This window comes from Triturus cristatus, chromosome 12 (genome assembly GCF_964204655.1).
Source record: "Triturus cristatus chromosome 12, aTriCri1.1, whole genome shotgun sequence".
Classification (NCBI taxonomy): domain Eukaryota; kingdom Metazoa; phylum Chordata; class Amphibia; order Caudata; family Salamandridae; genus Triturus; species Triturus cristatus.
In genome coordinates, this window is record NC_140595.1 from 226,588,896 (window position 1) to 226,614,996 (window position 26,101).

A 26,101-nucleotide genomic window follows, 5' to 3' on the forward strand; every position below is an offset into this window, starting at 1 on the left:
CAGGGCTCTGAGCTTTACAGTTTCTTAGTGGGTTTCTTCCTTTATATTAATCTGTCCGGTTGGTTTTGAGGGGGTGAGTGGAAGGATGTGGCCAGACATGCCTTCCTGAGATACCTGGCTTGGTGATACCCTCTTCAGGGTTTTGTGGGGGTTTTGCCTGCAGTGGTCAAAGTAAATACACTAATGGCTGGATTGACCTCTCAGAGTATGTTAGTGTCTGGGATGCAGTGCCTTCAGCCCCAAGTGTCAAGGTAGATTGTTGGGGCTCAGGTGTTTTTCTTTAATAATTGGGCCCCTAATTTTGTCTGGCGTTAACCATGACCTTTTGTGTTTATTAAAATTCTGTCTCTCTCTGTATCGGCGGGGTTCACTGTGACAGCATTCTGCGCTTTCACAAGGAGCATATCGGCACACAAAGTAGTTTTGTTCAGTGCCAGTAACAACTGTGGCAGTGTGTGCTTTTTGAGACCCCAATTGTTTTTGCTTTTGTCAATGTTTGTTATAATGGTGAGGGTCCGGCAGCTCCGACACGATAATGTTTTACAAAAACGGAGCCAAAACAAGTCACACATTGGCATAACTAAAACGCTGACCACCAATTTCAGACCCACTGACTTTGCCAATGCTTGTTTATTTTTATATTTCCCATCATCTTATTGAAACTGTTTACACTGATTTTCCATTATGAATATTTTTGGGAAATACTAGCATGCATCAACACATTTTACTAAATGATGCTGCAAAGAAAAGGTACCTGAAATGTTAAAGTAGTTTAGCAAAATGCTTTTTTTCCCTACTTCCATTTTTTATGAATATTTTGTTTTGAAAGCAAAGAATCATCAATCTTGCTTTCAAGCTTCTGCAAATACGTCTGTATCCATTTTTATACTGGAACCATTGTCAGTAGTGCAGTCAGAGCTTACAACATTTACTTAGAGCGCTCACCCTAACAACAATAATGGCTTTCAATGAATGAACTATAAATACAAGTTTGAACAGCACTAACATATGGACACAAATATGACCTTAATTGCAGACAGTGCCCTTCCCTGATCCATAATTTGGAGCTGCAAACTGACAGCCAACTGGTTTGTGCTGCAGGGGGTTGGGCCTACTTGTCCCAAGGACAAAATACACATTAAAACTTGTTGTCCTTGACCCCAAACAATATGTCCTGGGCGTCGGGCTATAAGAATTCCACATCCCTGCTTCGCTAATATTTAGGAGGTTCTGTGTGGGTGGGGGGTCATTGTCCATTTTGAATGTTGCCCTTTGGTCTTCTGTTTATCCCTCTGTGTTTGCACAGGTGTTGGCGCTTTTAGTACTCTTGTTACATGCTCCGGGGAACTTGGTGTTCCCTTTCTTAGTTGACTGGCTGTTATGTTCCTCTTCTGTTTCTACTGCACGGGCCTGGTTTCTGGTGGTCTGCTGTCTTCTTCCTTGGTTCGGTTAGTTGATGAGCCTGATGGTGTCTCTTCGATTACCTTGCAGGAACTACTGTTTCTTGATGGGGTCTTCCCCACGATGGAATGTAAAGGGTTTCTTTCTAGACTTGGGGGATGTCTCTTGTGTCCATCCGAAAGGCTGTCTTGGCCGCTGAATTCATGGATTGATGTTCGCTACTTTCTGTTTTGTTCCTTGGGTCTGGTTGCCTTTGTTTTCCTTGTTGTGTTGCATCCTTCTGCTTTGGGTGCCAATTACGCACGTTAATCCGGGGGAACAGGTAAGCTTGCAAGCATTGGCTTGGTGGTTGGATGTGGAAAATCTGGAGAAGTGTTCTCCGTTTGTGCACCTGCAGTGTGTGGGCTGGACGCTGGATACCAGCACACAGTTTTTTTTTTGGGGGGGAGGGGGGAGCTGTTATTGCTCTCTGCTGTGTTCCGGGTCTCTGGTCTATCCATGTGGTTCGGTGGTCTTCCAGTTGGTGGCATTTGGGTTGTACTGTTGGTGGTGGTTCAATTTCTTTTGGTGGTGGTGCTACAGAAAGTTCAGTTGAGGTTGGACATCCCTATGGTGAGATGCTTTGTATCTTTCAAGGCAGTGCCTGAGTGGCTTCCTTGAATGTTCACATGACCGTTTTGCCAGTGGACTGCACAGTGTCTGTATCTGAGTGCGGTTCTTTTTCCTGTTACGCTGTCCGCCGATGCTTGAGCTGGATATTTCCTTCCCGCCTTGGTTGGCTTTGGGATCAGAAGTGTTTGGGGTCCTGGTGCAATTGTTTGGGGTTCCCCAAGTGGATCTGTTTGTGGCTCGGGGGCCACGTTGTGGACCCAATTTTGCATTGGGTCTGACGTGCAGGGTTTGGGTGGTAGCTGCGCTGTCCTTTCTCTGGGGGGTGGAAGCTTGATGTATGCCTTTCCTCCAATTGTATTACTTTGTGGGTTTTGATTTGGGATGAAGCTTCTGTGGTTCTGGTGGTTCCAGGATGTGGCGGGTGGCCTTGGTTCCCTCAGTTGTGGCAGTTGGCAGTGTTGCCATGTTGGAGGTTTCCTCTGTGTCCATGTCCGCTGTTGTTTCCCTGTCTGTTTTGGGGAGGTCTAGCCTGATTACACTTGGTGGGCTGGCTGTTGGGTGGTGGGCGTTGTGTTTCTCGTTTGTTCTCTTGAGGTTGCTCATTTATTTTGGATACCTGGTCACCGGCTTAGCAGTATTCTTCTGCCGGGGGTTGAGTTTCTTTTCGGGGATGGTGTTCTGAGAAACGTCAGTTTGCTTTTCCTGTGTACAGGATTGATTTCTTGGACTTTCTTCTAGACTGTTTTGTTGGGGCTTGGCTGTTTCCCTGTTGTATGCTCAGTGTGTTGCTCCTGGGCTTTCAGAGAGCCGAAGTGTGTGGCATGATGCCATTGGTGGCTGGTCTTTCGGGTGGAGGGTTGTTTTCCTGGAACCCAGTGGTGAGGTCACAGTCTCTTGTTGGGATGTGCTATTGGGGTTGCTGGCCTTGCAATTGGCACCTTTGATTCTTTGGTGGCGGTTTTTCTTCCGTTTCTCCCCCTCATGATGATTTTTTGGGTGGGTTGATGGAATGGGTACCATTGAGTTGGATCTCAATTCCCATCTGTTATTCTGCACCAGAATGCCCTTCTAGGTGAACGTGCTCTTTAACACACCATATACGTGTTGGCCTCCTTGCTGTGTAGGGAACCTTTGTTGTCTCCCTATCTGGATAGGCTGGTTCTGGGGCCGGTTCCTACGTTTCCTTAAGTGCATTCCACTTTCTTTGCTCGGTGGAGTTTGTTTTGCTTGTTTTTGTTCTGGCCCTCCTCCTGAGGATGTGGTTCTTATGCACAGTTTGGATGTGAGCCGGGCCGTTGAGTGTCTCCTGCTCATCCTTTTGTGCTGTGGGTTCACTTGGTGTTCCTTTTGGTTTGGCTGGAAAGGGTCTGTGTCTACTCTCAGTTGGTGGTTGTTGTGGGCTGTTGTTGCAGCTTTTGAGTCCATAGGTGTGTATGTGCCTGGCTCCATTCGGGGTTTCTCTACGTGTGGGGTGGCTGCTTCTTGAGTGAGTTTGTGGGGTGCTTCTACAGTAGGTATTAGCAGGCCCCCGCTTGGAGTTCCCCACGCATCTTTTGGTCGCGTACAGATTAAAGGAAGTGACCTGCCTAGGGCCACCTGGGTCACAACTGACCAACTTTCAGCCTTCCGTTCCAAATGAAGAGTCAAAAATACAGTGGAGAATATATACGAGTAACGGTTTATTCAAATACCCTCAGAGCGTGGCCCTGTCTGCACAGTCTCGAGAGAGTGCTATACAGGGAACTAAAGACCAGCAAGCATAGAGATACATTATGTACATTTCATGGTTGGAGAAGAACATGCCCACAGTGGAATTTTCACGGCAGATGTAACCGGACAAAAAAAGTTTTCTGTCTCGTATCTTGCACAACCCAGCACAGTCCAAGGCCGTTTCACTCTGGGCTGCGATCAAACCATCAGACAGGTGGGAGAGGACCTTTATTGAGTGGGAAAGCTATGCTCTGGTACTAACTGTCTTTATTGCAGAAACAAAACTTAGCGAAGGGCATTTCTCAGAACTAAGAAAGATTAGTTTCGATCAGCATACAAAATGGAGTCTACGAAGAAAATGGTGCAGCGAATGCTAACTAAAACACGGCATTACGTGAGCATCCACAGGCCTAATCTAACAAGATTGGTGGTGGGCGGTGTGTTTTTTTTGCATGTTTTGGTGCTGCTGTGCTGTGTTGTGTTTACCATTACTTCTGTGCACCCAAACAGCCATGCACGCATGCATGCAGCATTTCAGATTTTTTTTCTCTTGTCTTTAACTGTCTGCGCACGGCCACTTCAGTTGCCTGTGCTAGGTAGACAGTCTGGGCTGGAACCAGTTCCTTGGCCATTGAGCACTGAAGCAGGAAGTGGAAAGCTGGAGTCCAGGCAATAATGCCTAGGCCCCAGCTATTAGTTTCCTCTCACCCTCTCCCATGTCACCACAGGTTGGTGTGTGTTCAGTGAGGCTCCTGCTGATCGCAGCCCCTGTAATGACATGGGAGAGGAGGAGGTGACAAGTGGCCCTGAGCAGAGCAGGGCTCAGGGCTAAAGCACATATGGCTACTGGTCCCTGTGATGCTGCTGCACGTTACTAATGGAGCGGCCATGAGGCATGGCAAGTCCCTGAGACCTTGCCAGCCTTCGACAGTCTGCCTGATGCGCCTGCACTAGCCACCAGGCAGACTGCCTCTGACTGCATGGGTCGGCCTTTTTTTAAATAATAGGTTATTATTCACAACTGGTATAATAAAAAAAATGCTGAAACAAGGTCAACTGAACCTCGACGCCCATAAGGGCCAGCCCCCACTGATAATCCTTCATGTTTAAAGACGACTTCTGCCTTGAACTCCTATGTTTCACTTTAGTACCTTAGATTGGATCATTACGTTGACATCTGCTAAAAAGTTTTTATACACAGACTATTTCCCATCTCCGACTCCCTGGCTACACCGCCATGAAAGAACCAAGTGGCATCAGTCTATCATGTGGCGGTGTGTATAGCTAATGGGTATTTAATGAGACCCATGCCGATTGCTGCTCCGTTTGCCCATAGACACAGCAGAAAAAACCCATCTTTTTATATTTCATGCACTCCGAAGTCATGCGCGTCATGGTTTCTGCCTTTTTAAACTGCCTTAGGGAGGGATGAATGAAATGCGTGGGATGGTAGCCTAGACTCGGGTTTGGCTCGCCAGTTGTCCAGCCCGTACCAGCGAGGCCCGAGCCTTACTTGGCTTGCCCACCCAGTCTACTGCTATTGTCCCAGTGATGCACTAACAAACATGGCCATTCATCAGGATAGTTGTGGTTAATAGTGGAGCGGTAGGGAAAGCTCACATGATGAACACAAAGCTTTGCACATTGTGGTTCAGATGGGAGACGAATGCAAAAACAACAGTTGATGGACAGAATGCAGAACAATGTCGTACATTCACCCCAGTACAGAGATCTGGGCCTAAATCCATTGTTTTTTTGCTCACCATGCCGTTCCAGTTTGAACCCAGCCATATGCAAATCAGCCTTGACCCTTTGCCTCATGGGAACAGTCCAGCCCGAACTGCCAAGCCAGGTTCTCCCTGGACTGGAAACAAGCATCCTAGGACCGGTTTCGGGGTTTCACCCCTCTTCAGCCAGCCAACTATCCTCTGTTTACCATCCCCAAGGCAATGGCATTGTTGAGCGCCTGAATGGCCTGCTAAAGAATAAGGTCAGTAAGCGATGTGCCTTGTTACATAAGAAGTGGCTGTATTGCCTAATAGTGGCACTCTTTTTACTTAGTAACATGCATGGTTCTGTCCATCACCTGACACCCCATCGGATAGTGACAGGGAGACCCATGAATGTGCAAGTACCTGCCACTAGAAGTAATGTACAGTGAGAAGGTTCAGCGGAAATCCTAAATGATGAAATGCAAGTTCACCTTTATGAATTAATCAAGGTTGCAAAGTTCATATCTAAGCAGGTAACCAAAGTAAAGGAGTGGCACGCCACTGCCTTGGTCACATAGGTGACGCTGTTTTTGTAAGTTATTTTGTCCGTAAATACGGAGAGCTCAGATTCGACAGACCATTCATAGTGACCATGGTGACTCACCACTGCCCTCAAGGTAGTTAGCAGAAAACCCTGGATTCATCTCACTGATATTGTTCTGAATCCAGCATCACACCAAGCATTATAGACAATGTAAATAGAACAAGAGGGGAAAGAAGATTGTCATCATAAAAATAACCCCTCCACCTCACCTTTGGACAATTTTTTCGATTAACGGCATGGAAGTTATGTTTTTTGTTTTCTTTTTTGTTTGTTTGTCTCTTAATACTATCTTTTCTATTGTTGCTGCTTTGTAGCAACATATCTTCCAGCTATAACTTCCCAAACCTACAAAGAGAACTTTCTATCCATGCTAATGTGTCCCACAATAACGGTCATACCAGATTATCAGATAATAAGTGGTATCAGCGCATGTCAGACATAGGTTCAGAAAGAACTAATGAATCCTGTTTCATCTGCTCACTAATTCCTCATGCTACAGGATCAGATAGGCTACGTTCAACTAAAGAAATACCCCCAAGCACAATTCTATGTCTGTTGCATCTCTACTTGTGTAGGATTAAAGCCCAAATGCAATTAACATGTTAAAGTACTGCATTTTCTAGTCAGTTCCACAAAATATCAATCTTCAGTAGAAGTTTTATATATCCTCAGAGATAGACAGGACATTAAGTATGAGATGTTACGCATGAAGAAAACAGGTTGTCCTACTACTGTAGAATGGGTACAGATGATTTTAGATTTAGAGTTTTTAGAAGTAACACGCTTGCCCACTGAGTGTAATAGCTATTTAGTGAATACTTTACTCCCAGATTGTGTTTGTAGGCCAGGATTTAGAGTCACTGGATCAGTTTTTGCCATTGGCATTCTAATATCAAATTTTCCTGTAGGGTCATGTCTTTATGGAATGGTAGTGATGTTGGTCAGGATGCAGTAAACAAGTGTGTGTGCATACGGAATCGCAATGCTGCATATTACACTTGGATAGATAGTGCAGTAAGTTCTCAGACAGTCATGAGACTAACATTGGTTTCTTTACGTTTCAGAGGAGATAGCACCGTTAATGTAGGACACAATGTCCACTGTAGTACCACAATAGCCAACATGCAGGGGGGCACCTCAGCCTCAAAGACTACTATTGGCAGTGTGGAGAACTACTGCACGCCCAGTTACCACTGAAGTCGGTTGGCCTCTGCACATTGTTCACATTGCACACCCCTGTCATTGTAAATCCTTGAATTAACATATTGACTTTACAAAACACCCCTTGAGCTCTCCCACAACTTTATTGCATCATCGAAGGAAGAGAACTGCAGAGTTTTATAGCACCATAATGTGGAACGATATTCCTCAAGAGTATTGATGGTTTAATGATGCATAGCTGTTGTTTGGGAGCATTCTGCAGTTTATTCAGGCTAAGGCAACAGCTCGAAGGTTGCAGATAACTCGATGGGAGCTCCTCAAGTGCATCAACACTACAAAAGATGGATATAATGCCATAAAGGAAGAGCTGCGTGCTATGAGAATGATAATAATGCAGCATCGTAATGTACTTGACCTTATGATGGCCATGCAAGAAGGGGTATGTGCCAAGATAGGAACTGCTTGCTGTACTTCTATAAAAGCAAACAATGCAAATAAATGGAGTATGTCAGAGGCTATACAAACTTTGTACAATCTACAGAAGAAAATGGTAGATGAAGACAGAGCACCAGATAACTGGTTTACCAGATGGTTTTCTCTTCTGCCATTCTGGATGTCTGGACTGTTGGGAGCCTTATTGCCAGCTGTTGTGGTCCTACTAGTTGTGTATTGTGCTATCCAATTTGCTTTGACAAGCAAAAGAGTTGCAAAGGAAGGAGATAGGGAGATATTAATGGTTATAGCAATAAATGCAGAGTGGTCTGTGTTTTTACACAAACAGTGATAAAAAAGGAAAAGATGCAGTCTGTTGCATTGAATGGACATGTAACCTGTACAGACCACATTTGTGCTCATGCAAAACAAGGTGAACGGCGCAAGTGACAAATGAAGAAATATACAAAAACAGCAAAACAACGGTGCAGGAGAAAGACAAAGTTTAACAATGTATGCAATGGACTCAATGGTGGTTCTGAAAAGTTTTTTTACACAGTTTAATGTAAAGAAGCAATTGCAAGGCATGCCTGACTGACGCCTGCATTGCCGTCTCCAGTGGTGGATCAGGACAATTCTTTGGTAGACCTCTTGCGCTTGTACCTCTACACCCTCGGCGCTCCAAATTACTCACGCACACTGCGACCCCACACCGGAACCAGCTCGCGGAATTTTCTCCCCCCCCCCCTTAAAGCCCCCCCCCCCAACCCTTAGCACAACTGTTGGCGGAACCTTGGTGGTTCCTTGTAATTGCTTTTGTTGTTTAAGCTTTGTATTAAAAAACGTTTCAGAACCACCATTGAGTCCATTGTATATATTGTTGAACTTTGTTTTTCTCTTGCGCTGTTTTTCCTGCTGTTTTTGTAAATGTTATCACTTGTGCGGTTCACCTTGTTTTTCATGAGCACAAATGTGCACAAGTATATACAGGTTACATGTGCATTCAATGTAATAGACTTCATCTTTTCCTGTTTGTGTACAAATACGGACCACTCTTTGTATTTACTGCCATAACTATTAATGTCTCCCTGTCTACTTCCTTTGCAACTCTTGTGCTTGTCATTAATAACTGTCCTTTTAACATTACCTGTTGAGACATTGTTGTATGTTACATACATTACTTACCCAGGTCTCAACTGGGTTTACTGGGTATCTCCTGTTGTTTGATTACATCCAATTAGTCTTAGCTTGTAATAGAAGGATTGGTCCCAAAGCGGGAGGGATGTTTCCAAGAAGGACACCAACTCAAGTAGTAGAAGCTCAGGGCAACATATATCAACTAGTGCCAAGTGTAGATCAATATTTAGATCCAGTAGTTGAAATGTCAACTAGAGTGGGGAATGTTATGGTAGGAATGAAATATGAAAACATGGGGCAACAGCAGACGACAGTAGAGAGCGCCACACAGATACGTGGTGAAAGAGCCGTGCAGGCCAAAAACTTGTGTTGATGAAAAAGAGGTGAAATGTTGACTTGAGAACAGAGTACATGACCTGTAAAGTCATAGCTAAAGGAAAACCTGTGTTTGACAGCCTTGAAGGAATTCATGGCCTTAGCACACAGGTACACTGACACGTATTCTGCGTTTTCAATAGATTGATACATGATTAGACAATAGGAGCAGGAGATTGAATTATCCAACAACACACAGATTCTGATAAGAGGTCTTAGGAGCACAATGATAGTGCACACACACAAATAAACATGCATTCAAAAGTAGAAGAGTACTAGGTTTTTTAAACATTGTTAGAACTGCAATAAAGGATGTGTAGAGAATTAATTTAAAGTCTAGGATTACAGGTGATCTGATGTTTTTCAATAACTAATGTGTACCAATGTGTAACTGCCTAGTAGTTCATTGTTTGAACTTTTGCAACTAGCATTGTTTAACTGTGTGTAAAAATAGCTGCAAGTGAAGCAGCAAATTGGGACTGGCTGTAAATAGCTGTTGTTACATTGCCAAGAGGAGTCTATCTTTTTCTTCATTTTTAAGTTACCCTGCACCAACATCTTATGATTAGTAGCTCAAGCATCTGCCCATTTCAAAGAAGTGGAACAACACACTTTCGCCAGCCTGCCTTCCAAAACACCATTATACCTTTCAACCAAGCCCAGCGCTTCGGAATGATAACTACAATTAAACGTCTGGTCAATGCACACACACAATCTTAGTAATATCATTCTTAAAATGTGTTCTGTTACCTGTCTCAATCGAAGTTGGCATTCCAGACTTATGAATCAATTTCCTCTGTGCATCACACCTCTTTGTATGCCTTAGTTCACTGAGAAAACAGACAATCACTAGAATCTATTTCAGGCCATTAAATGGTGGCATTTCTACAAAAACAGCCTATACTCTTCTGAATCAGACTTGGTGTCTTTCGTACATGGCTCATTGTTTGGAAGATTTCCTTCCCACATTGTTTTGTTTACATACTTTGCACCTGGGACATAAATCCTGTGAAATATTTCTGAAATAAGGATCAAACTAATATTTGTGGAAAAGGCCCTTTCCCATTGGATGGAGCATGTGTCAGGTGTGTCCATTGTCCCTGCTGCTTTTTTTTGGCGCTCGCCATAGAACCCTGGCCTAGTAGCTTCGTGTAGATGCACAGGCCCGGGGGTGGGAGTGTGGTCCTGTGGATAGGGTCGCACTCTACAGTGATGACACCTTGATTTTCTTGACTCAGCCGGAGGCCACTGGCCCCCATGTGCTACAGATTCTCTGAATCCATCTTCCTGGTTCCCCCATCCCCCCCTCAGGACTTGGGATAGACCTTCGGCTTCCAGATAACCACTCATAGCTTCTAATATTTGGGAGTTTGTCACCCCTGACCCTTCCCAAGCATGGGAGATAAATAATATATGTTCGCTTCTAGGGGCACTGGCGACGGACATCAAAACCTGGTTGGTCCTTCCTTTGCCCCTCATGGGCCTCTCAGCTATATTAAAGATGGTTTCCCTCCCCGGTTCCTTTATCACTTCCAAAACCACCCATTCCTACTACTGCACACCTTTTTCTGGATGATACAGTCCATGTTACGAAGTTTTCTATAGAATGATGTCACCCCCGGCATAGCCCTCACTAAATGCTTCAAATCCACGTATGATTGGGGATCACCATGGCCAACAATGAGTCCTATTAGCATGCTTCCCACCTAATAATCATCAATGAATGGTTGTACGATACCCAGGTCCACCCTGCTTTTGTGTCGTAGAAGTGGATGCTCCCGGGCCCACCCTGACTGTAACCCCCTCAAAACCAAACTATTTCTAGGGCAATTGGACACACATAAAATCACTCAGGTCCCTAATTCACCACATGCCTGATTCATTTGCTACACTGCATACAGCCTGGGAGCGGGACATCAGGGCCTTGGTGGATGAATACTGGGCAGAGGTTTGTGCATCCCGGAGATGCTCATCCATTGGGTCCCAACTGCGACTCATAGGGCAGAAATACCTCCACTGCACGTATTTCACACGTTCAAACTCTAGGTAATGGTTGCCGCCCCCTCTTGTCTTTGCTCTGTGGAGTCTGAAGGTACCTTTCTGCACATAGTATGGGAATGTGTGGTAATACAATCATACTGGAGTCAAATTCTGAACCGTTTGTGTCGTGTGTTTGGGCATCCCATTCCGTGAGATCCTAGCCTGACCCTTCTCAACATATCAGCGGATTTTGAGGATGATCGCTCCATGTCCAGCTTCATGTGGTTTAGCCTTACAGTAGCTAAAAGGGGTATAGCTTGCCACTGGAAGGATTCTGCACCCCCCGATTGCAGAATGGAACCAGGGCCTAGACAGAGAAAAGCCAGTGTACGAAGCTCAGGGATGCCCCCAAACATACATTACAATCTGGCAGCAATGGGCTGACTATCGGGGGAGAATCTCCATTGCACAGCCCACGGCTTGTAAATCCAGCCTGGATAAAGTAATTCAACTTATGTTGACTCGAACCACTGACGCAGCCTCTGGCATTACTTTGGCACTTTACACCTTCTCCATACAGGGGATCTTTGAGCAATCAATCAATCAGTGTTGGTAAAGCGCAACTACTCACCCACGAGAGTCTCAAGGTACTACGGGGGGGGGTCCATCGAGTACTGGGATCATCCAAAGAGTCAGGTCTTGAGATCCTTCCTGAACTGGGGCAGTGTGGGAATTTGTCAGAGGTGAAGGGGAGGTAGTTCCAGGCTTTGGCTGCGAGGTAGGAGAAGGATTTTCGTCAAGGGGTCTTGTAGATGTGTGGAACATTGGCCAGAGAGAGGTCGGCTTATCGGCGGTGTCTTTGGGGTGCATGGAAGGAGAGGCGATTGTTCAGGTATGTTAGTCCGGTGTTGTGAAAGGCCGTGTATGCGTGTGTGAGGAGTTTAAAGGTTATTCTTCTTTGGAAGTGTTTGGTGATATTGTGTTTGTTGGTGTGAGAGACTATGTTGAGCACGTGGTTCCTGACGATAGTTGCGAGAGAGGGCCATGTAGATGTTGAAGAGGGTGGGGCTGAGGGAGGAGCCCTTGGTGTACTCCACAATTGGTCTCTGTTGGTTCTGAGATGTAGGGCGGGAATCGGACTTGTTGAGTTCTGCCGATGAGGAATGAGCAAATCTAGTCGAGGGACTTGCAGTGGATGCCGGCAATGTGGAGTCTAGTGGCTAGGGTGCGGTGGGAGACGGTGTCGAAGGCAGCCAAGAGGTCCGGGAGGATGAGGACTACCGTTTCACCTTGGTCTAGGAGGGAGTGGACGCCGTCGGTGGCAGTGAGTAGAGTGGTCTCGGTGCTGTGGTTGCTGCGGAATCCATATTGGGGGATGTCCAGGATGTTGTTGGCGTCTATGAAGTTTGCTAGTTGGGTGTTTTTTTTTTTTTTAGTTTTATATAGCACAAACTAGACCCGAGACATCGGGTATCAGAGCGCTTTACAAGAGCACCAGTTTTGTTACAAAAGGACACATTCATTTTTGTTAGGCATGGGGAGATTAAGTGATTTGCCCAGAATCTCAGGATGTTGAGTGTCGTTGCCGAGACGCAAATCCGGTTTCCCACCTTCGAGGTCGACTGCTCTAGCTGTAAGGCTACATCCTCTGTTGATGGCTATCAGTTTTGGGGATTATGCATTAAGCATTACACCTTGTTGTTCTATGTTTACCACATTGTGTGGTGTTGCAATATTTATTGTCTATTGTAATCTTATAGGAAGCTAAATAAAATGTGTTTTAAAAAGAAAATGCATAGTACATTTGAAATTGGTGCCACAGCAGAAGTCATTAAACCTCGCTGTGACCACAACTCTCCAGAATCACGCACCACTCCAATACAATGATGACTATCAGTGTAAATTATAACACTCATTGTATTGGCTATTCAGCAAGTTCTGGTGATGGCAATCAATCCAGTCACTTGTGCCAAAGTTACATTGCACAAGTATGATTCCTCCATAATGCATGTCAATGTGCAAATTTCATATGTTGCTATTAAATTCATTGGATGGCTCACAAACATGAAGAAACCACAAATAAATCCAAGCCAGCCAAATCTAGTGGTTCATCTTGAACATTAGGGGCCGTATTACATAAGTGCCCCGAAGGTGCAACTTGTGTTTGCACCCTGCTTTGCGCGCCCCCGGGGCACTTAGGTATTACAGAAGGGGCCACAGATGCTTGTGCCGTCCCTTCTGTAATATCGATAGCACGGACACACATAAAGCGCTAGCGCTATCTTCATGGGGAGTTCCCTCATTTGCATGGGGGCGTGCCCCATGCAAATGAGAGAATCCCTTTGCCTCTGCGCTGTATTGCAGACAGGAAGCAGGGGCAAATAAGCTCTCAGGAGGCGCACTGACAGTGTGCCATCTAAAAGGTGGCGCACTGTTGGTGCGCCCTCTGATGGCAGCCCTCTGGAGGGAGGAAAGGGGGTCCCATGGACACCCCAGACATCCCCTTGCAGGCGGGTGCAGTCACAGACTGCACCCGCCTGCAAGGGGATCTCTAATCGTCCTTCAAATTGCAGGCGGATTGGCGCCTGCACTGTGAGAACACGGAATGGCTTCAAAGCAGAAACTCTGTTTTTCACAAGAATGCGCTGCCCTAGGAGCAGCGCGAGTTCGCGGCTGCCCTTGGGGCAGCGCACCCATGTGATAGGGCGCAGTTTCCCTGATTGTGCCTGGTGCACCTGTTTTAAACTGCACCGGGCACAAACGGGGAAAGTGCACCCTTTGTATAATGGGGCCCCAGGTCTAGGCCTGGTGCATCATAACTCTGTTGCATCAGTGCAATCATGATCAACATCATTCATCTTGTCATCACCTTCCTCTCTTGCCAATGGTTAAAAAGTAGCTGGATTCAGTATTTCACATATTTTGACTGATATGTTTTGAGCTGCCAATGCCGATTGCTCATATTTTGTCAATATATGGTTTGTCAGATGCTGGGTTCTTGTTCAAGTTAAAATTGTCACCACTGAGTGAGGCACTAACACTATTAAAGTGTGACCCACAACAATTGATTCACTATGAGCAATGGCTGTCAACACTATGGTTTTCATACTTCCAGGCAATGTAGCAGTAACTGGGTCTAGCGTTCCAGAAAAATGAGCAGTAGGTATTTTTGCCTACCAAGCTGTTGAGGAAAACAGAAAGTAAGCATCCCCTTTTTTAATGACAGAATAAATACAACTGTATTGTAATTAGGCATTCCTAGATCGGGTGCTGTACACAAAGGGTGTCATAGCTACAAGAAGGCTTTCTGCATTCTCTATTCCAAGGTACCAGATCTATGACATCACTTTGAGTCATTTTCTGTAATAGTTTTGCAATGAAATGAAAATTTACTTTAAAACACACTTTTGATACCATCAGCCTGAAAAACAGATTAGAGGAGGAGACCGAGAATCCTGACTACAATTTAGACGGGTTCTAGAGAGTAAAAAGCCAGGTTTTTAGGCTTCTCCTAAATAACTTGTGATCCTTAATCAATTAGCTATAAAGGGGCAATGAGTTCTTGAGTTTGGCTGTAGCATAAGAGGGGGATCTACCACCCCATCTAGCCAGTGCTAATCTGAGAACTACAAGTCTTGCTTACTGTTGAGCAAAGGAGGGATCTAGGTATGTACCACTGAAATTTAGATCTTAAAGTTTTAGGGCGCAGTTGTGTAGTGCTTTATGTGCTAGTCATAGCACCTTGAATATTTTTACAGGGAGCCTGTGAGGGGCAATGGGTGGTGCAGGCTGCAGTGGCCTCCTGACCAGCGCCCCTGCAGTTATGTTTTTTTGCAAATTAAGCACTGCACATTCTGCTCCTATTCGGAAGCGTTGTGCATTGAGGAATACGGAGGAGAAAGAACATACTTACATCCCTTACTGCGCAAGCAGAGCCAGGATTTGTGTAGTTTTGAAGAATAACCTGTTTAATTTGTTTGTCTCACCAGCAGTTTCCTTTGTATGCAGCCATACAGAATCATCTCGCTCTTTTCATATAGTGCTAACCTGAACCTCCCCTCTTTCTGTCTCTTGCCAGGTTTTTTCTGAACAGTATAATCTCTGCTGCCATCAGCTCGCTGCTGGTTGCCATCGTTGCTTCGTATGTTTTCATCCAATACTACCTCAACCCCTCCATGCTGCGCACTGACGAGAGCTTTCAAGGTAGGGTTGTCTCACCGCGATATGTGATGTGTGTTTCTTAGAGTCCTTCAATCTGCTACTGATGGAATCGCTGACATTGATCCATTTATTTGTGTTTTTGTAAACCATCTAAGGGTGTGCGAAATCCCTCAATGAAAAAAAAATACACAATTCCCTTAAACATGTGACGTTGAACATAAATTCCATACATAAATCTAATTGGGGGTATTGCAAATAAAAATTGGTCATGAGGTCATGCGTGAACATTATCTGCTTATAGCCTTTCCCAAGGCAAAGCGTGTGAAATCAATCACCTTGCATCTACTTCACAACAACAATGGGGACTCACAGGATTGGTCGTACGTACTCTGTTTGGAAATCTCTATAACATGAGCCCCCAAACTGGCCGGGGATGTATTTAAAACAACTACCGTCACAAAACCAAACAAGCATTTACGATGCAATAGGTGTCGAATTTGAGAAAGTTAGTTATTGGCGTTGTAATAGATAATGTCTTTTACTCATTTGTTTTGGTTTGCAGTGCAGTGGATGTCTGTGGTGTGGAGTAGAAATATGTGGGTTTGATTGTAATTGTTAGTTGTGGAATTGTGTGGTGTGGATTGGATTTGTGTAGTGGGATTATGTGGATAGTAATTATATGGTATTGAGTGTACTGGAATTATGTGGAGTGGTATTGTGTGTTATGGAGTGTAATTAGGTGGAATGGTATTTTGTGTTGTGGAGTGGTATGTAGTGTAGTTTCATTATGTGGTATGCTGATGAATTTTGTGGCATGATATGGAATTATGCAGTGTGGATATATAAGGTATGTTGTGTAAATGTGTTGAATTATGTGGTTTGTTGAATTATGTGGTCTGGAATGGAAATGTGTGGAGTAGAATTGTGTAGTGTGGAAGTGTCTGCAGTTTAGTGCAATTATGCTGATTGAAATTATGTGGTATAGTGTGGAGTGTATTTCTGTGGATTGTGTTAATGAAAATGTGAAAATGATGAAGCAATTCTAAAGTAAGGTGGCCTTTCATTGTGCACACATTCACAATATTGAAATACGTTGCTTCCCTTAAAAAATGTCGGAAAGGCACAACTAATATCGGTGAGATATGGGAGACTGAACAGGGCTCTTCACATTCAGTGAGGTGGAGGAAGAGGCATATATTGCATTACACCACTGTACATTGAAACTGAAACCTCAACGAAAAGTTAACAAGCGCATGAAAGCGGTTTTTTAGGAGGCTGCAGCCTAGAATTATTTCCCTGTTTCTTCGTTAATGCTGGTTTATTGGTAAACTGAATGTGCTGTTTTATCTCGAGGTCATTTAACAGTTTTCCTCACAACCATTGAAAGCGAATGGAGGTTGGTGATCTGTTTTTTCACTCCAAAGGTATTTGAGGCTTTACATGAGTACCAGTTAAGTTACACACGCACGGAATCCCTGAACAAAGAATGAAAACCCTTCCCTGCTATTTGCACTTTCCAGAGTTTATTATCATTAAAAAAAATCTGCACCCTTTCCCCTGCTTTGTGTTTTAATATCACTGCAAAAAAGATAAGCCAACTAAAGCGGGTATTGGAGAGGTGTTACAACCCAACATGCACCACAGGTATTTTATACTAATGTAAATGGGCATAATTTAATAGTAACATGTGCCCTATACATTCATCAAAGGAAGCATTTTAGATCAGCTTCATTTGCCTAAGCACCACAGTTCTGAAAATATTTGCTCATTTCAAACTGCATTTTGCATTCAGTAAGTGTGATCTGTGAGGTTTACTGAGTGTGGCTGTAACTAAACCACGCTGCATTACTGGACTTGTATTTTTGGCTTCCCTTGGTAGGCCCACCCCTCCTAGCCCAAATGTGAGCAGTGCTGCAGTATGCTAAAACATTGGGACTGAATGCAAGCTATCCATGGCATGTGTCCGCTGGGCTTCAGTTTCCATTCCAGGAGGTGAGCCAGCCAAACTAGGGCTCTGACCAGTTGTCTGCAGCAGCTCACGATGAGCTGCGAGGCTGGATAGGCAATTCCTGAAAAGGCTTTGGCAAAAACTGAGCGTGCAGCCATTTTTCTTAATATGATGGTTGCTTGGCTCCTGCAAACAAACTTTCCCTTTCACCAGAAGTTATAAGGAATGTTAATTAGCTTTTGTGATTATTCAAATAAATATTTGCCACACATCCAAGACCTTTCAGCAGTACGCCATCTGCTGATTGGGAAAAGACGATTATGCAGCAGGCTGGCACCTCATAAAGGCAGACAGGGCTGTGATCTAGTCAGTCATGCCAGGCCATTTCCTCAGAAAGACTGTCAAGCTTGGGGCAGAGGCTTCAATTTGAAAGGCTGGTAGGGCCTTAAAGAAGGTAGTCACAGGTCCATGGCATTGAAAAGGCAGAAGGTTCTGACAGAGTCAGTTAATCAGAGCAGACCACGGTGCATTTATGTTTGCTTAGAAAAAAACCCCGCTTTGAGTCTCGGTGTCGGCTCTCTTTGTGTTAACCTAGAACAGTCGATCAGAACTAATAAAATGAAATAAACAATAGCGTGAAAATTTGGAATCAATGCAATTAAATAAACAATGTGAATTGTAAAGGAATCACAATGAAAAACGATGATTATTTATGAGCGTGTTTGCAAGTAAGCGACCTGAGAGGGCGTTGTGTAATTTACAGGGCTGACTTTGGGACTCGGGAACATGGTACAAGTCTTTGCGTCCGTTCTCCCATGTGTACAAAAGAATGATGCTGGTTAGGAAGAAATGCCCAATGCCTGCATTAAAGAACGAGCAGAAAATAAAAGAAGTAGTCCCCTAAGGAACATATACATACCCACAGCATAATGAAACTGTGGTTGGCCTGTGCTCCTGAAGGAAAAACGGAAGTGAGGTACCGGGAGCACCCACCAATGAGGAGCCAGCAAAGAAGAGCGATGCATGATTAAACCAACTGTATGCAGCAGGCCAGATTACACTCACCTACCGTTATTACATCAGGTCTTGCAGACTGCGCATGCGCGCTGTAAGCTCAACATAAAAAGGCAATTAACTAGGCTGGGATATCCTGTGAAGTCCTATTGGTAAAGGAGATTAAGCAGTGACTCTGACCAGCTTTGCAAACTATGTAGGACAGCACCAGAAACATTAGGCCACGTCACATGTATCCGCAAAAATGCTGACACTAAGAAAACATTGTCTTCTTCCGATCTTCAGACTTTTGAATATACGATCCTGCAGTGAAGCTGTAGAGAGCTGTCTAAAGGCGCGATGCAGCCAACTAACAACATGGTTTTTAAATATATCAAATTGCCCATCAGTGAACGGAGTCAAGAGAAAACTTCACCCCGAGCATGTTAAAAAAAAAAATTCATGGGATGCAGGGCCACTGGAATTATGTGACAAGGGAGGGCATAATTATGTGGCACGGTTGACTAAATTAGGCATCAATAAAAGGCAAATTATGCAGCGGAATGCTGCATGTTTTCTGATAGTATTACTTGATTCTTTTGTAAACTTGTTAACACTGTCTGGGCATAAATTGCACCTCATTTAGTTCCAGTTTAATACCCAAATATTGAAATAAACAAAAGAAAGGTGACCAGTCAACCTTTGCAAAGAGCCTTTTACTGCAGGGCAATATGCGTCACTGCGTTTTTAGTAATGTTTGAACCCTTTGCGCTAGAAGCAAGTGCCTTTTTCTGTAAAAATCTGCAGATTATGCGTTCGATGATGGATTATGGGGAAAAGGCGGCAAATCCATAATTATGCGAAAAACACCCCGGAGGCACAATTACCTAATTTCTAGCTGCAGAAGTAGAAAGAGGTAATTGGGGAACAGTAGGCATGTATTATGCAGGGCTAGACAGTTTACAATATGAGTTCAGCAAAGCTGTGCAGTGGTTAATCTGTCACAGCTGCAGAGCATCAGAAATGGGTAAATTATAAATTAAAACAAAGGTGCACAGATGTAGGTTGAAAAAGTGGCATCATAAAATCATGTGTGGTCAAAGTTATCTTGGAACGTGGCTGGGTTATGAGGCACTGAAAAGTCAGGGGCAGGTAATGAAACCATACTCAGACAGGTCGCGAGTGTTGGCAGGGAAGCATAGTCAGGCATGAAAAAAAGCTGAAAGTTTTGCCCTTCCTCTGATGGGAACCACACAGGTTTAACCACCTAAAGTCACGATTGATGCGAACCATAACTATGCTATCAGCACTGTGACTGCCTCCAAATAATCTGAAGTATCGCACAGAAGCTCAAGGAATGAATATCTCCTAAACACTTTCTTAAGCAGAGTGCAACACAATATGCATACACTTCTAGTCCTCCTATTTCTTTCTTACCTTTCTAACTATACTGTTCACCAGTGATCTAACGATAATTGGACTACGAACAAAGACCCTGGGGGGGCTACACAGCATTGGCCAGGCAGACCTTGCAGCTTCTCCTTTGGCTTCTACTTTGTCAGCCATGTTGGTAACTGTAAACGACCATACTTTTGTAATTGGTGCTCTTGTAAAGTGCTCAAGTTCATGCTCTATAACATTGCTGTTGCGACTGGCAAGAGTGAGAAAGCGGAAAGCAGGAACTTATTCACAGCTGCTGTTAAGAAATCCCAAGGAAATATGAATATATTCCCAAGACCACACAGTGAAATATATCGTGAGAGATGGAAGTGGGGGAGCAGCAAGCAGCTAGGATGGGGTGGCAAGCATCAACAGGCTCTCTCATGTAATGGGCCCATGGTTAATTGAAAAAACAAAACATGTATGTAATGTAATTGGTGCTCTCGTAAAGCGCTCGAGTTCGCGCTTTATACATGTAACCAGCCGCCCTCCCCAACCTGCTGGCAGCGAAAACACTTATTTTCAACCTCTGGATAAATTTTATGCAAAGCGTATGGGGTATAATAAGCCGTCCATCGGGTCAAAAACGCCATTCTTTTGAAGTTTGCTGCTCTCAATGCCTTACTTTGCCACTCTCTAACTGAAAAACTGCAAGACAATTCGGGTTTTAGTTTTTCCAGAAAATTGGTAATGACAAGGGGATCCCCTTGATTTAAAAAAAACTCAGTACCAATTCCCTATACCTCGCAGTTTAGTGCTGAACACAGCAGCAAGGACCGAGGGGGAACCTATATTTCCTAGGGGTATATATTTATTTATCAGTAATCTAACCTGGAGGAAGCTAATAAAAGAGCAACCTGCTCTGCATACCGCATCTAACCTGAACCTCCTCCCAGTTAATACATCTACCTCCTATTATAAAGTGGCTTAACTCTTTAAAACCTTTTGATTCCCAAAGTTTAACATGACTATTACAGATGTAAAGGCCCAAACCTCTGGCCTCTGTTAAGCTCCGATATCCAAATCCCGAAGACTGGGCCTTTTGAGAATAACATTTCTGAAGTCTATTAGAGAATGCTTGAAGCGTCTTGTATCGTACTTGTTTTAGGAAGTTGTGATGTTTTTAAGAAGACCGGAAGCTAAATTCCGGCTTCATGGACCATCTTACTGAGAAAAAAGCTATCCAATGATCCCCAATTGTCAAGCAGCCGCACTACTATATCCATGTACGCTGCTTCATAATGGGTACGAATATGGGGGAGAGCCAGCCCAACCCAAGCTAATGTCAAGTTGAAGGATTGATAGTTTTAACCTTGACGCTTTTTTGTTCCAAATGAACTGACAAAATAATATTTCCAGTTCTCTAAAAAAAAAACTGCATTGATTTTGATTGGGATATTTGAAAAAAGAAAATTAATAAGGGTAGTACTGACATCTTTATTAAAGCAACACACCCTATCAGAGTAAGGGGGAGAAGTATCCACTTTCCCAATAGATCTTTAATTTTACTCAGTGTTGCTTCATAGTTTAACCTAAATAAATCCGCATATTGGTTTGAGACATAAATTCCCATATAGCGAATCGGCCCAGGAGAATATGGTTGTTGTTTTAAATTGTCTGGGATAAAATTACAGCAGGCATTAAGCGCCAATACTTCAGTTTTTTTATGATTCATTTTATATCCTCCAATCGCCGCAAACTCCCTTAAAATCCTATCCATATTTAGTTTTTCCGGTTTAAGATAAAGTATAACATAGTCTGCAAATAATTTTATTTTCGACATCCCCTCTATTGGTGTTTTTATGTCTGTATTATCTCGAATCCTTACGCCAGAGGTTCTATGAAGAAGGTAAATAAAACTAGCGACAAGGGGCAGCCCTGCTGGGTCCCGCGTCTAATATCTATTATCCCTGCTGATTTTGAATTTATCCTGATCTGAGCCTGAGCTCCTTGATATATATTCTGGAGCATAGTAATTATTTGTGCCGGAAACCCAAACCTTTCGAGGCCATAGAATAACGCACCCCAATTCACAAGGTCGAATTACTTCTCGGCATGACCATCATTATTATTGCAGAAGTTTGGTGGATATTAAAATAATCAATTGCTTGAATTAAGTAACCAGTGTTTGACGACATTGGCCGGCCTGGGATGAAGCCAGATTGATCTATATGTATTGCATATTGTGCCACTGAGGTAAATCAATTGGCCCATATTTTCATCAGTAGTTTATAGTCTACATTCAGGAGGCTAATTGGCCTATAAGAGCCGACCTCCTTAGGACTTTTGCCTTTCTTAACGAAAGGAACTATCGAAGATTCTTTAAAGGCCGCTGGGACGTCACCTCCCGCTTTAACCTGATTGAATAGCTCGAGCAAGAATGGCAATAGCTCTTCCGAGAAAGCCTTATAAAATTCAATCGGAAGACCGTCATTTCCACAGGCCTTATCTCCAGGCATTGAGGCCAAAGCGCTGGAGATTTCTTCTGCAGAGATAATGGCCAATAGAGCCTCTTTCTGTCCTGTAGAAAGCTGAGGGAGAAGTAAATCATTAAAGTAGCCCTGGATAGCTTGTTTAGATACTTGATAATCAGTTGAATAGAGATCCTTATAGTGATCAACAAAAATGTTAGAAATACTATCTTTTTCGAAAACTATTATCTGCGTCCCCGGTATTGCCACTTCATCAATTACCGCCGCTTCTTGCTTGACTCTAGTTGACCATGCCAATAATTTTCCTACCATTTGGCTTTCTTCATAAACTTTCTGCTGGTATGCTCTTGAGCTGCTTATTTCTTCCTTAATAAAAAACTCCCTCAATTCCTGTTTGGCTTTGGTTAGTTCCTCTTCAGCACGATGTCTCCCCCCTGGGGAAGCTCTCTTTTTTACCAAGGCCACATCAACGGCTTTCTGAAGTTCTTTAAATCGAGTTTTACACTCTCTGGCTTGTCCCGCCATAAAAGCAATCATTTGTCCTCGCACTGAAGCTTTAAAAGCCCCCCAAACTGAGAAAAGCCTTGCGGTGCCCCTATTGATCTTAAAAAACTCCCTGATCCATTATCGCATACTTATTATCCACTGTTGATTGGTTAAGAGAAGTCTATCCATTTGCCACCTGGATTTTTCTCTGCTCCCCAGGACTATATTTATTTCAAATTTTACTAGAGAATGGTCTGAGAAAGAATTGGCCAAAATCTCAGTATTCAAGCAGCTCAAAGAGCGTGACACCAGAAAGAAATCGATCCGTGAAGCGGACTTAAATTGAGTAAAGTAATAGGTAAACTGTTTAGCTATCCAAATCCATCTGCCATATGGATCTTTTTGAATTTGAGTGATGTCCCAGTTTATCCCTCGTCCGAAATAAATAGCGACCCCCCCCCCCCTTATTGCTGCCTGAGCTGAAGCAAAACAGGCCTTAGAGAGAGCTTTGGGGATAAAAAAAATTAGGCTGATCAGTTTTGAGATGAGTTTCCTGCAGAAACCCAATTTGAGGTGAGAATGCCGCCAACCATCTGATCAATCCACCATTTTTTAGTTTGTTCAAGATGCCATTTACATTGATCGATATAATGCGGAGCTCATCTCTGCCAGACATATGCAGGTAAGGGAGATCGAGGAACTAACTTTCTTGTTGTAAAAGATCTCCCGAGAGTGGAGATTGAGGATATAACCGCTGCGGATGATCCCATTACAAAAGAGGAACTATTGGTGGCACAGAATTGACTAATCACAGCCAAAACACCGGGACGCGATGGCCTTCCCATTGAATTTTACCTCAAATATGCAGACGTGGTTGCAGAGAAAATGCTAGAGGTCTTTCAAAAAACATTACAGAGAGGGTGATTACCTGAAACTATGCAAGAGGCCTTTATAGTTATGGTTCTGAAGTCTGGTAAGGATCCTGAGGAGGTGGAGTCCTATCAACTGCACTTCACTCGCATCTGAACGTGGATATTAAAATATTAAGTGCCATACTGGCGGCGCAACTGCTCTCACAAATGCCATTCCCGATACCCCCGTATAAGTGCAGCTTTAGCCTGCAGAGAGGGACCATGTATAACTTCTGTAGGCTTGCCACGACTTTCATGCACCACATCTAAGGAAGGGCCCCTACGCACTGGCATTCCTAGATATCGAACAGGTGCTGGATTCCGTCATTTGGAGATGCCCCTGGCACGTGATGGAGAAAGTGGGACTTGGCCCCTGTTATATAGCATGGGTGAACCTGTTATACAGTGACCTGGGTACCAGGGTGCAAACGGGCAATGTGGTGTCCGGGCGGTTCTAGCTGTATCAAGGCACCCGACACGGCTGTCCCCTATGACCCTTACTGTTCGCCTGGGCCATGGAGCCGATTGCAATGCGACTGTGTCGTGATCTGAGGCCCTTGGGGATCCTGGTGGGAAAGACCACATTATGCTGACAACTCCCTGGTTTACTTGTGCATCCCAGAGGAATTGGTTCCTGTACTGATGCATGTATTGTGGGCATTTGGAGAGATGTCAGGTCTCTTTGTGAATGTTCACAAATCTCAACTCCCTGAGAGGTTCCCTGGCGGGTCTATTGCCTAAGGGGCTCCGTAGCATGAGAATGGAGGGTATATGATATTTGGGAGTCAAAATTGCTTACACTAAACAAAAAGTCCTTAACCTCAATAGGGGCAGAGTGGTGAAGGGACAGAAGACATTGACTCTTTTCTGGAGGGAACCTCCCTTTATTACTAATGGGCAGAGCATGGTGATTCTCCCCAGATGTCTATACACCCTGCAGGGAACACTGTACTAGATACTGCGGAAAACTTTTACCAAGCTAGATGGTCTAAATACTGACTTGTTGTGGGCCAATAAAATAAAAAGTATTGGGTTGCGCATGCTCAAACAGACTTGGGAGCGGGGAGGGATTGAACTCCCTAGTATGGAACTGTATTATCTTGCAGCTCATCTGCAACGTGCAGTCCATTGGCTAGACGCAGGAGACAATTGGAAGAAAAATCTCTCGAAAGGCTCCAATGGAAGACTAACATTTTCAAAACTGCTTATGAGTGGCACTTGGTGCCAGCAGAGTCGCCCTTTTAGATACACCAGATGTGTCCGGTATGGGAGAGAGTGGTCTTGAAAGTGCGAGGTCGCGCCCCATACGCGTGTAATATGCCACTGTGGGTACTGAAACCTTTTGTACGAATAGCAGTAGTGATGTCTGTGCAGAAGTGGAAGGACAAAGGCTGTGGCTCCTGGAAGATCTGTACTTGGGCTGTCAATTTCTGATTCACGAGGATGCGCTAGAATCTTTTGCATTGGGTGTGGGGCGGTATTTGCAATACGCTAAGGTATCTGCAACAGTGCAAGAGATATGGCTATGATTTAGTGTGGAACCAGTACACTCCTAAATACTGACAGCCCTACTGAAGCTCTCAGGTGCCTCGAAATTGATCTCACACTTATACCATGCCCTATGGGAAGAGTTGCCAAAATACAGACTAAAGCACATGGGAAATGGGAAGAAGCACAGGGCCTGACCCTATCAACCCAGGAATGTCAAAGTCCACATGGTATTGCGCACTATGAGCTCTAATGCACGTTTTAAATGAATGCAATGCAACTGCACACACCAGACCTTACTCTCACCCAAGACTACACAACACCTGTATATCACTCGGTCGGCCCACTGTGCTAGATGTGGTGCCACTGTTACAGATTTTATGCATGTAGAGTGGCAGTGCTCTGTGATATTGCCCTACTGGAGAGAAGTACTGGATAACCTAAATAGGGCTATAGGTAGGGAAGTGCCGCTTGCCCCACGTGGGGTGGTGTTTGGGCTAATCCTGGAACCTGCAAAAGAGAAACATAGTCATAAATTCCTAATACTAGGTTTGCTATTGGCAAAATGGCATAGCACCAGCATTTGGTTGGGTGCACGACTCCCAGTTATGCTAACTGGCTCCGCGATATGCCTGGATGGGCAGCTGTGGAAGAGGTCGGGATGAAGTTTGTGTGGAGAGAGAAACGACTGGAGGATGATTTGGCTTCATGGGCATTAATGGTAACTGAACTGCGAGATATAGATAACGCAACTGTGGATTTCGAAAAGCAGAGAGTACAGGGACCGTGACTTTCCGTGAGATGTGGTGGTGCGGAAGTGGGGGAACGTAATTGGACTAACCATCAGAATAGCCTGGGAAGGAGACTAGTTACTGTACAAAACGCTGACACAGGGCCTAATACTTGTACTAATCGCATCTGTTATTGATAACTCAACATATCAGAGACATATATACTGGAGAAGATGGGCGGCTTTTGTGGGTGGAGGGGGAGTTGAGGGAACTCTTTGTATGCTGAATGTTATAACTGTGATGGTATGTAAGAGTTGTAACAATGGAGTACTAATGCAGTGTAATGATCTTGTGAAAATCAATAAAAAAAGTTTTAAAAAAACAAAA

The 26,101-nt window shown here is 44.1% G+C and overlaps 1 protein-coding gene across 5 annotated transcripts in view; it reads left to right on the forward strand.

Annotated features, from left to right (window-relative positions):
- ZDHHC1 (zDHHC palmitoyltransferase 1) overlaps positions 1–26,101 on the forward strand; it is a 477,328-nt gene that overhangs the window by 191,130 nt on the left and 260,097 nt on the right. For all 5 annotated transcript variants that reach the window (XM_085639635.1, XM_085639633.1, XM_085639636.1 and 2 more), the window contains one exon: positions 15,203–15,327. In XM_085639635.1, the coding sequence (XP_085495761.1) occupies positions 15,203–15,327 (125 nt within the window). The remainder of the gene's footprint in view (positions 1–15,202; positions 15,328–26,101) is intronic.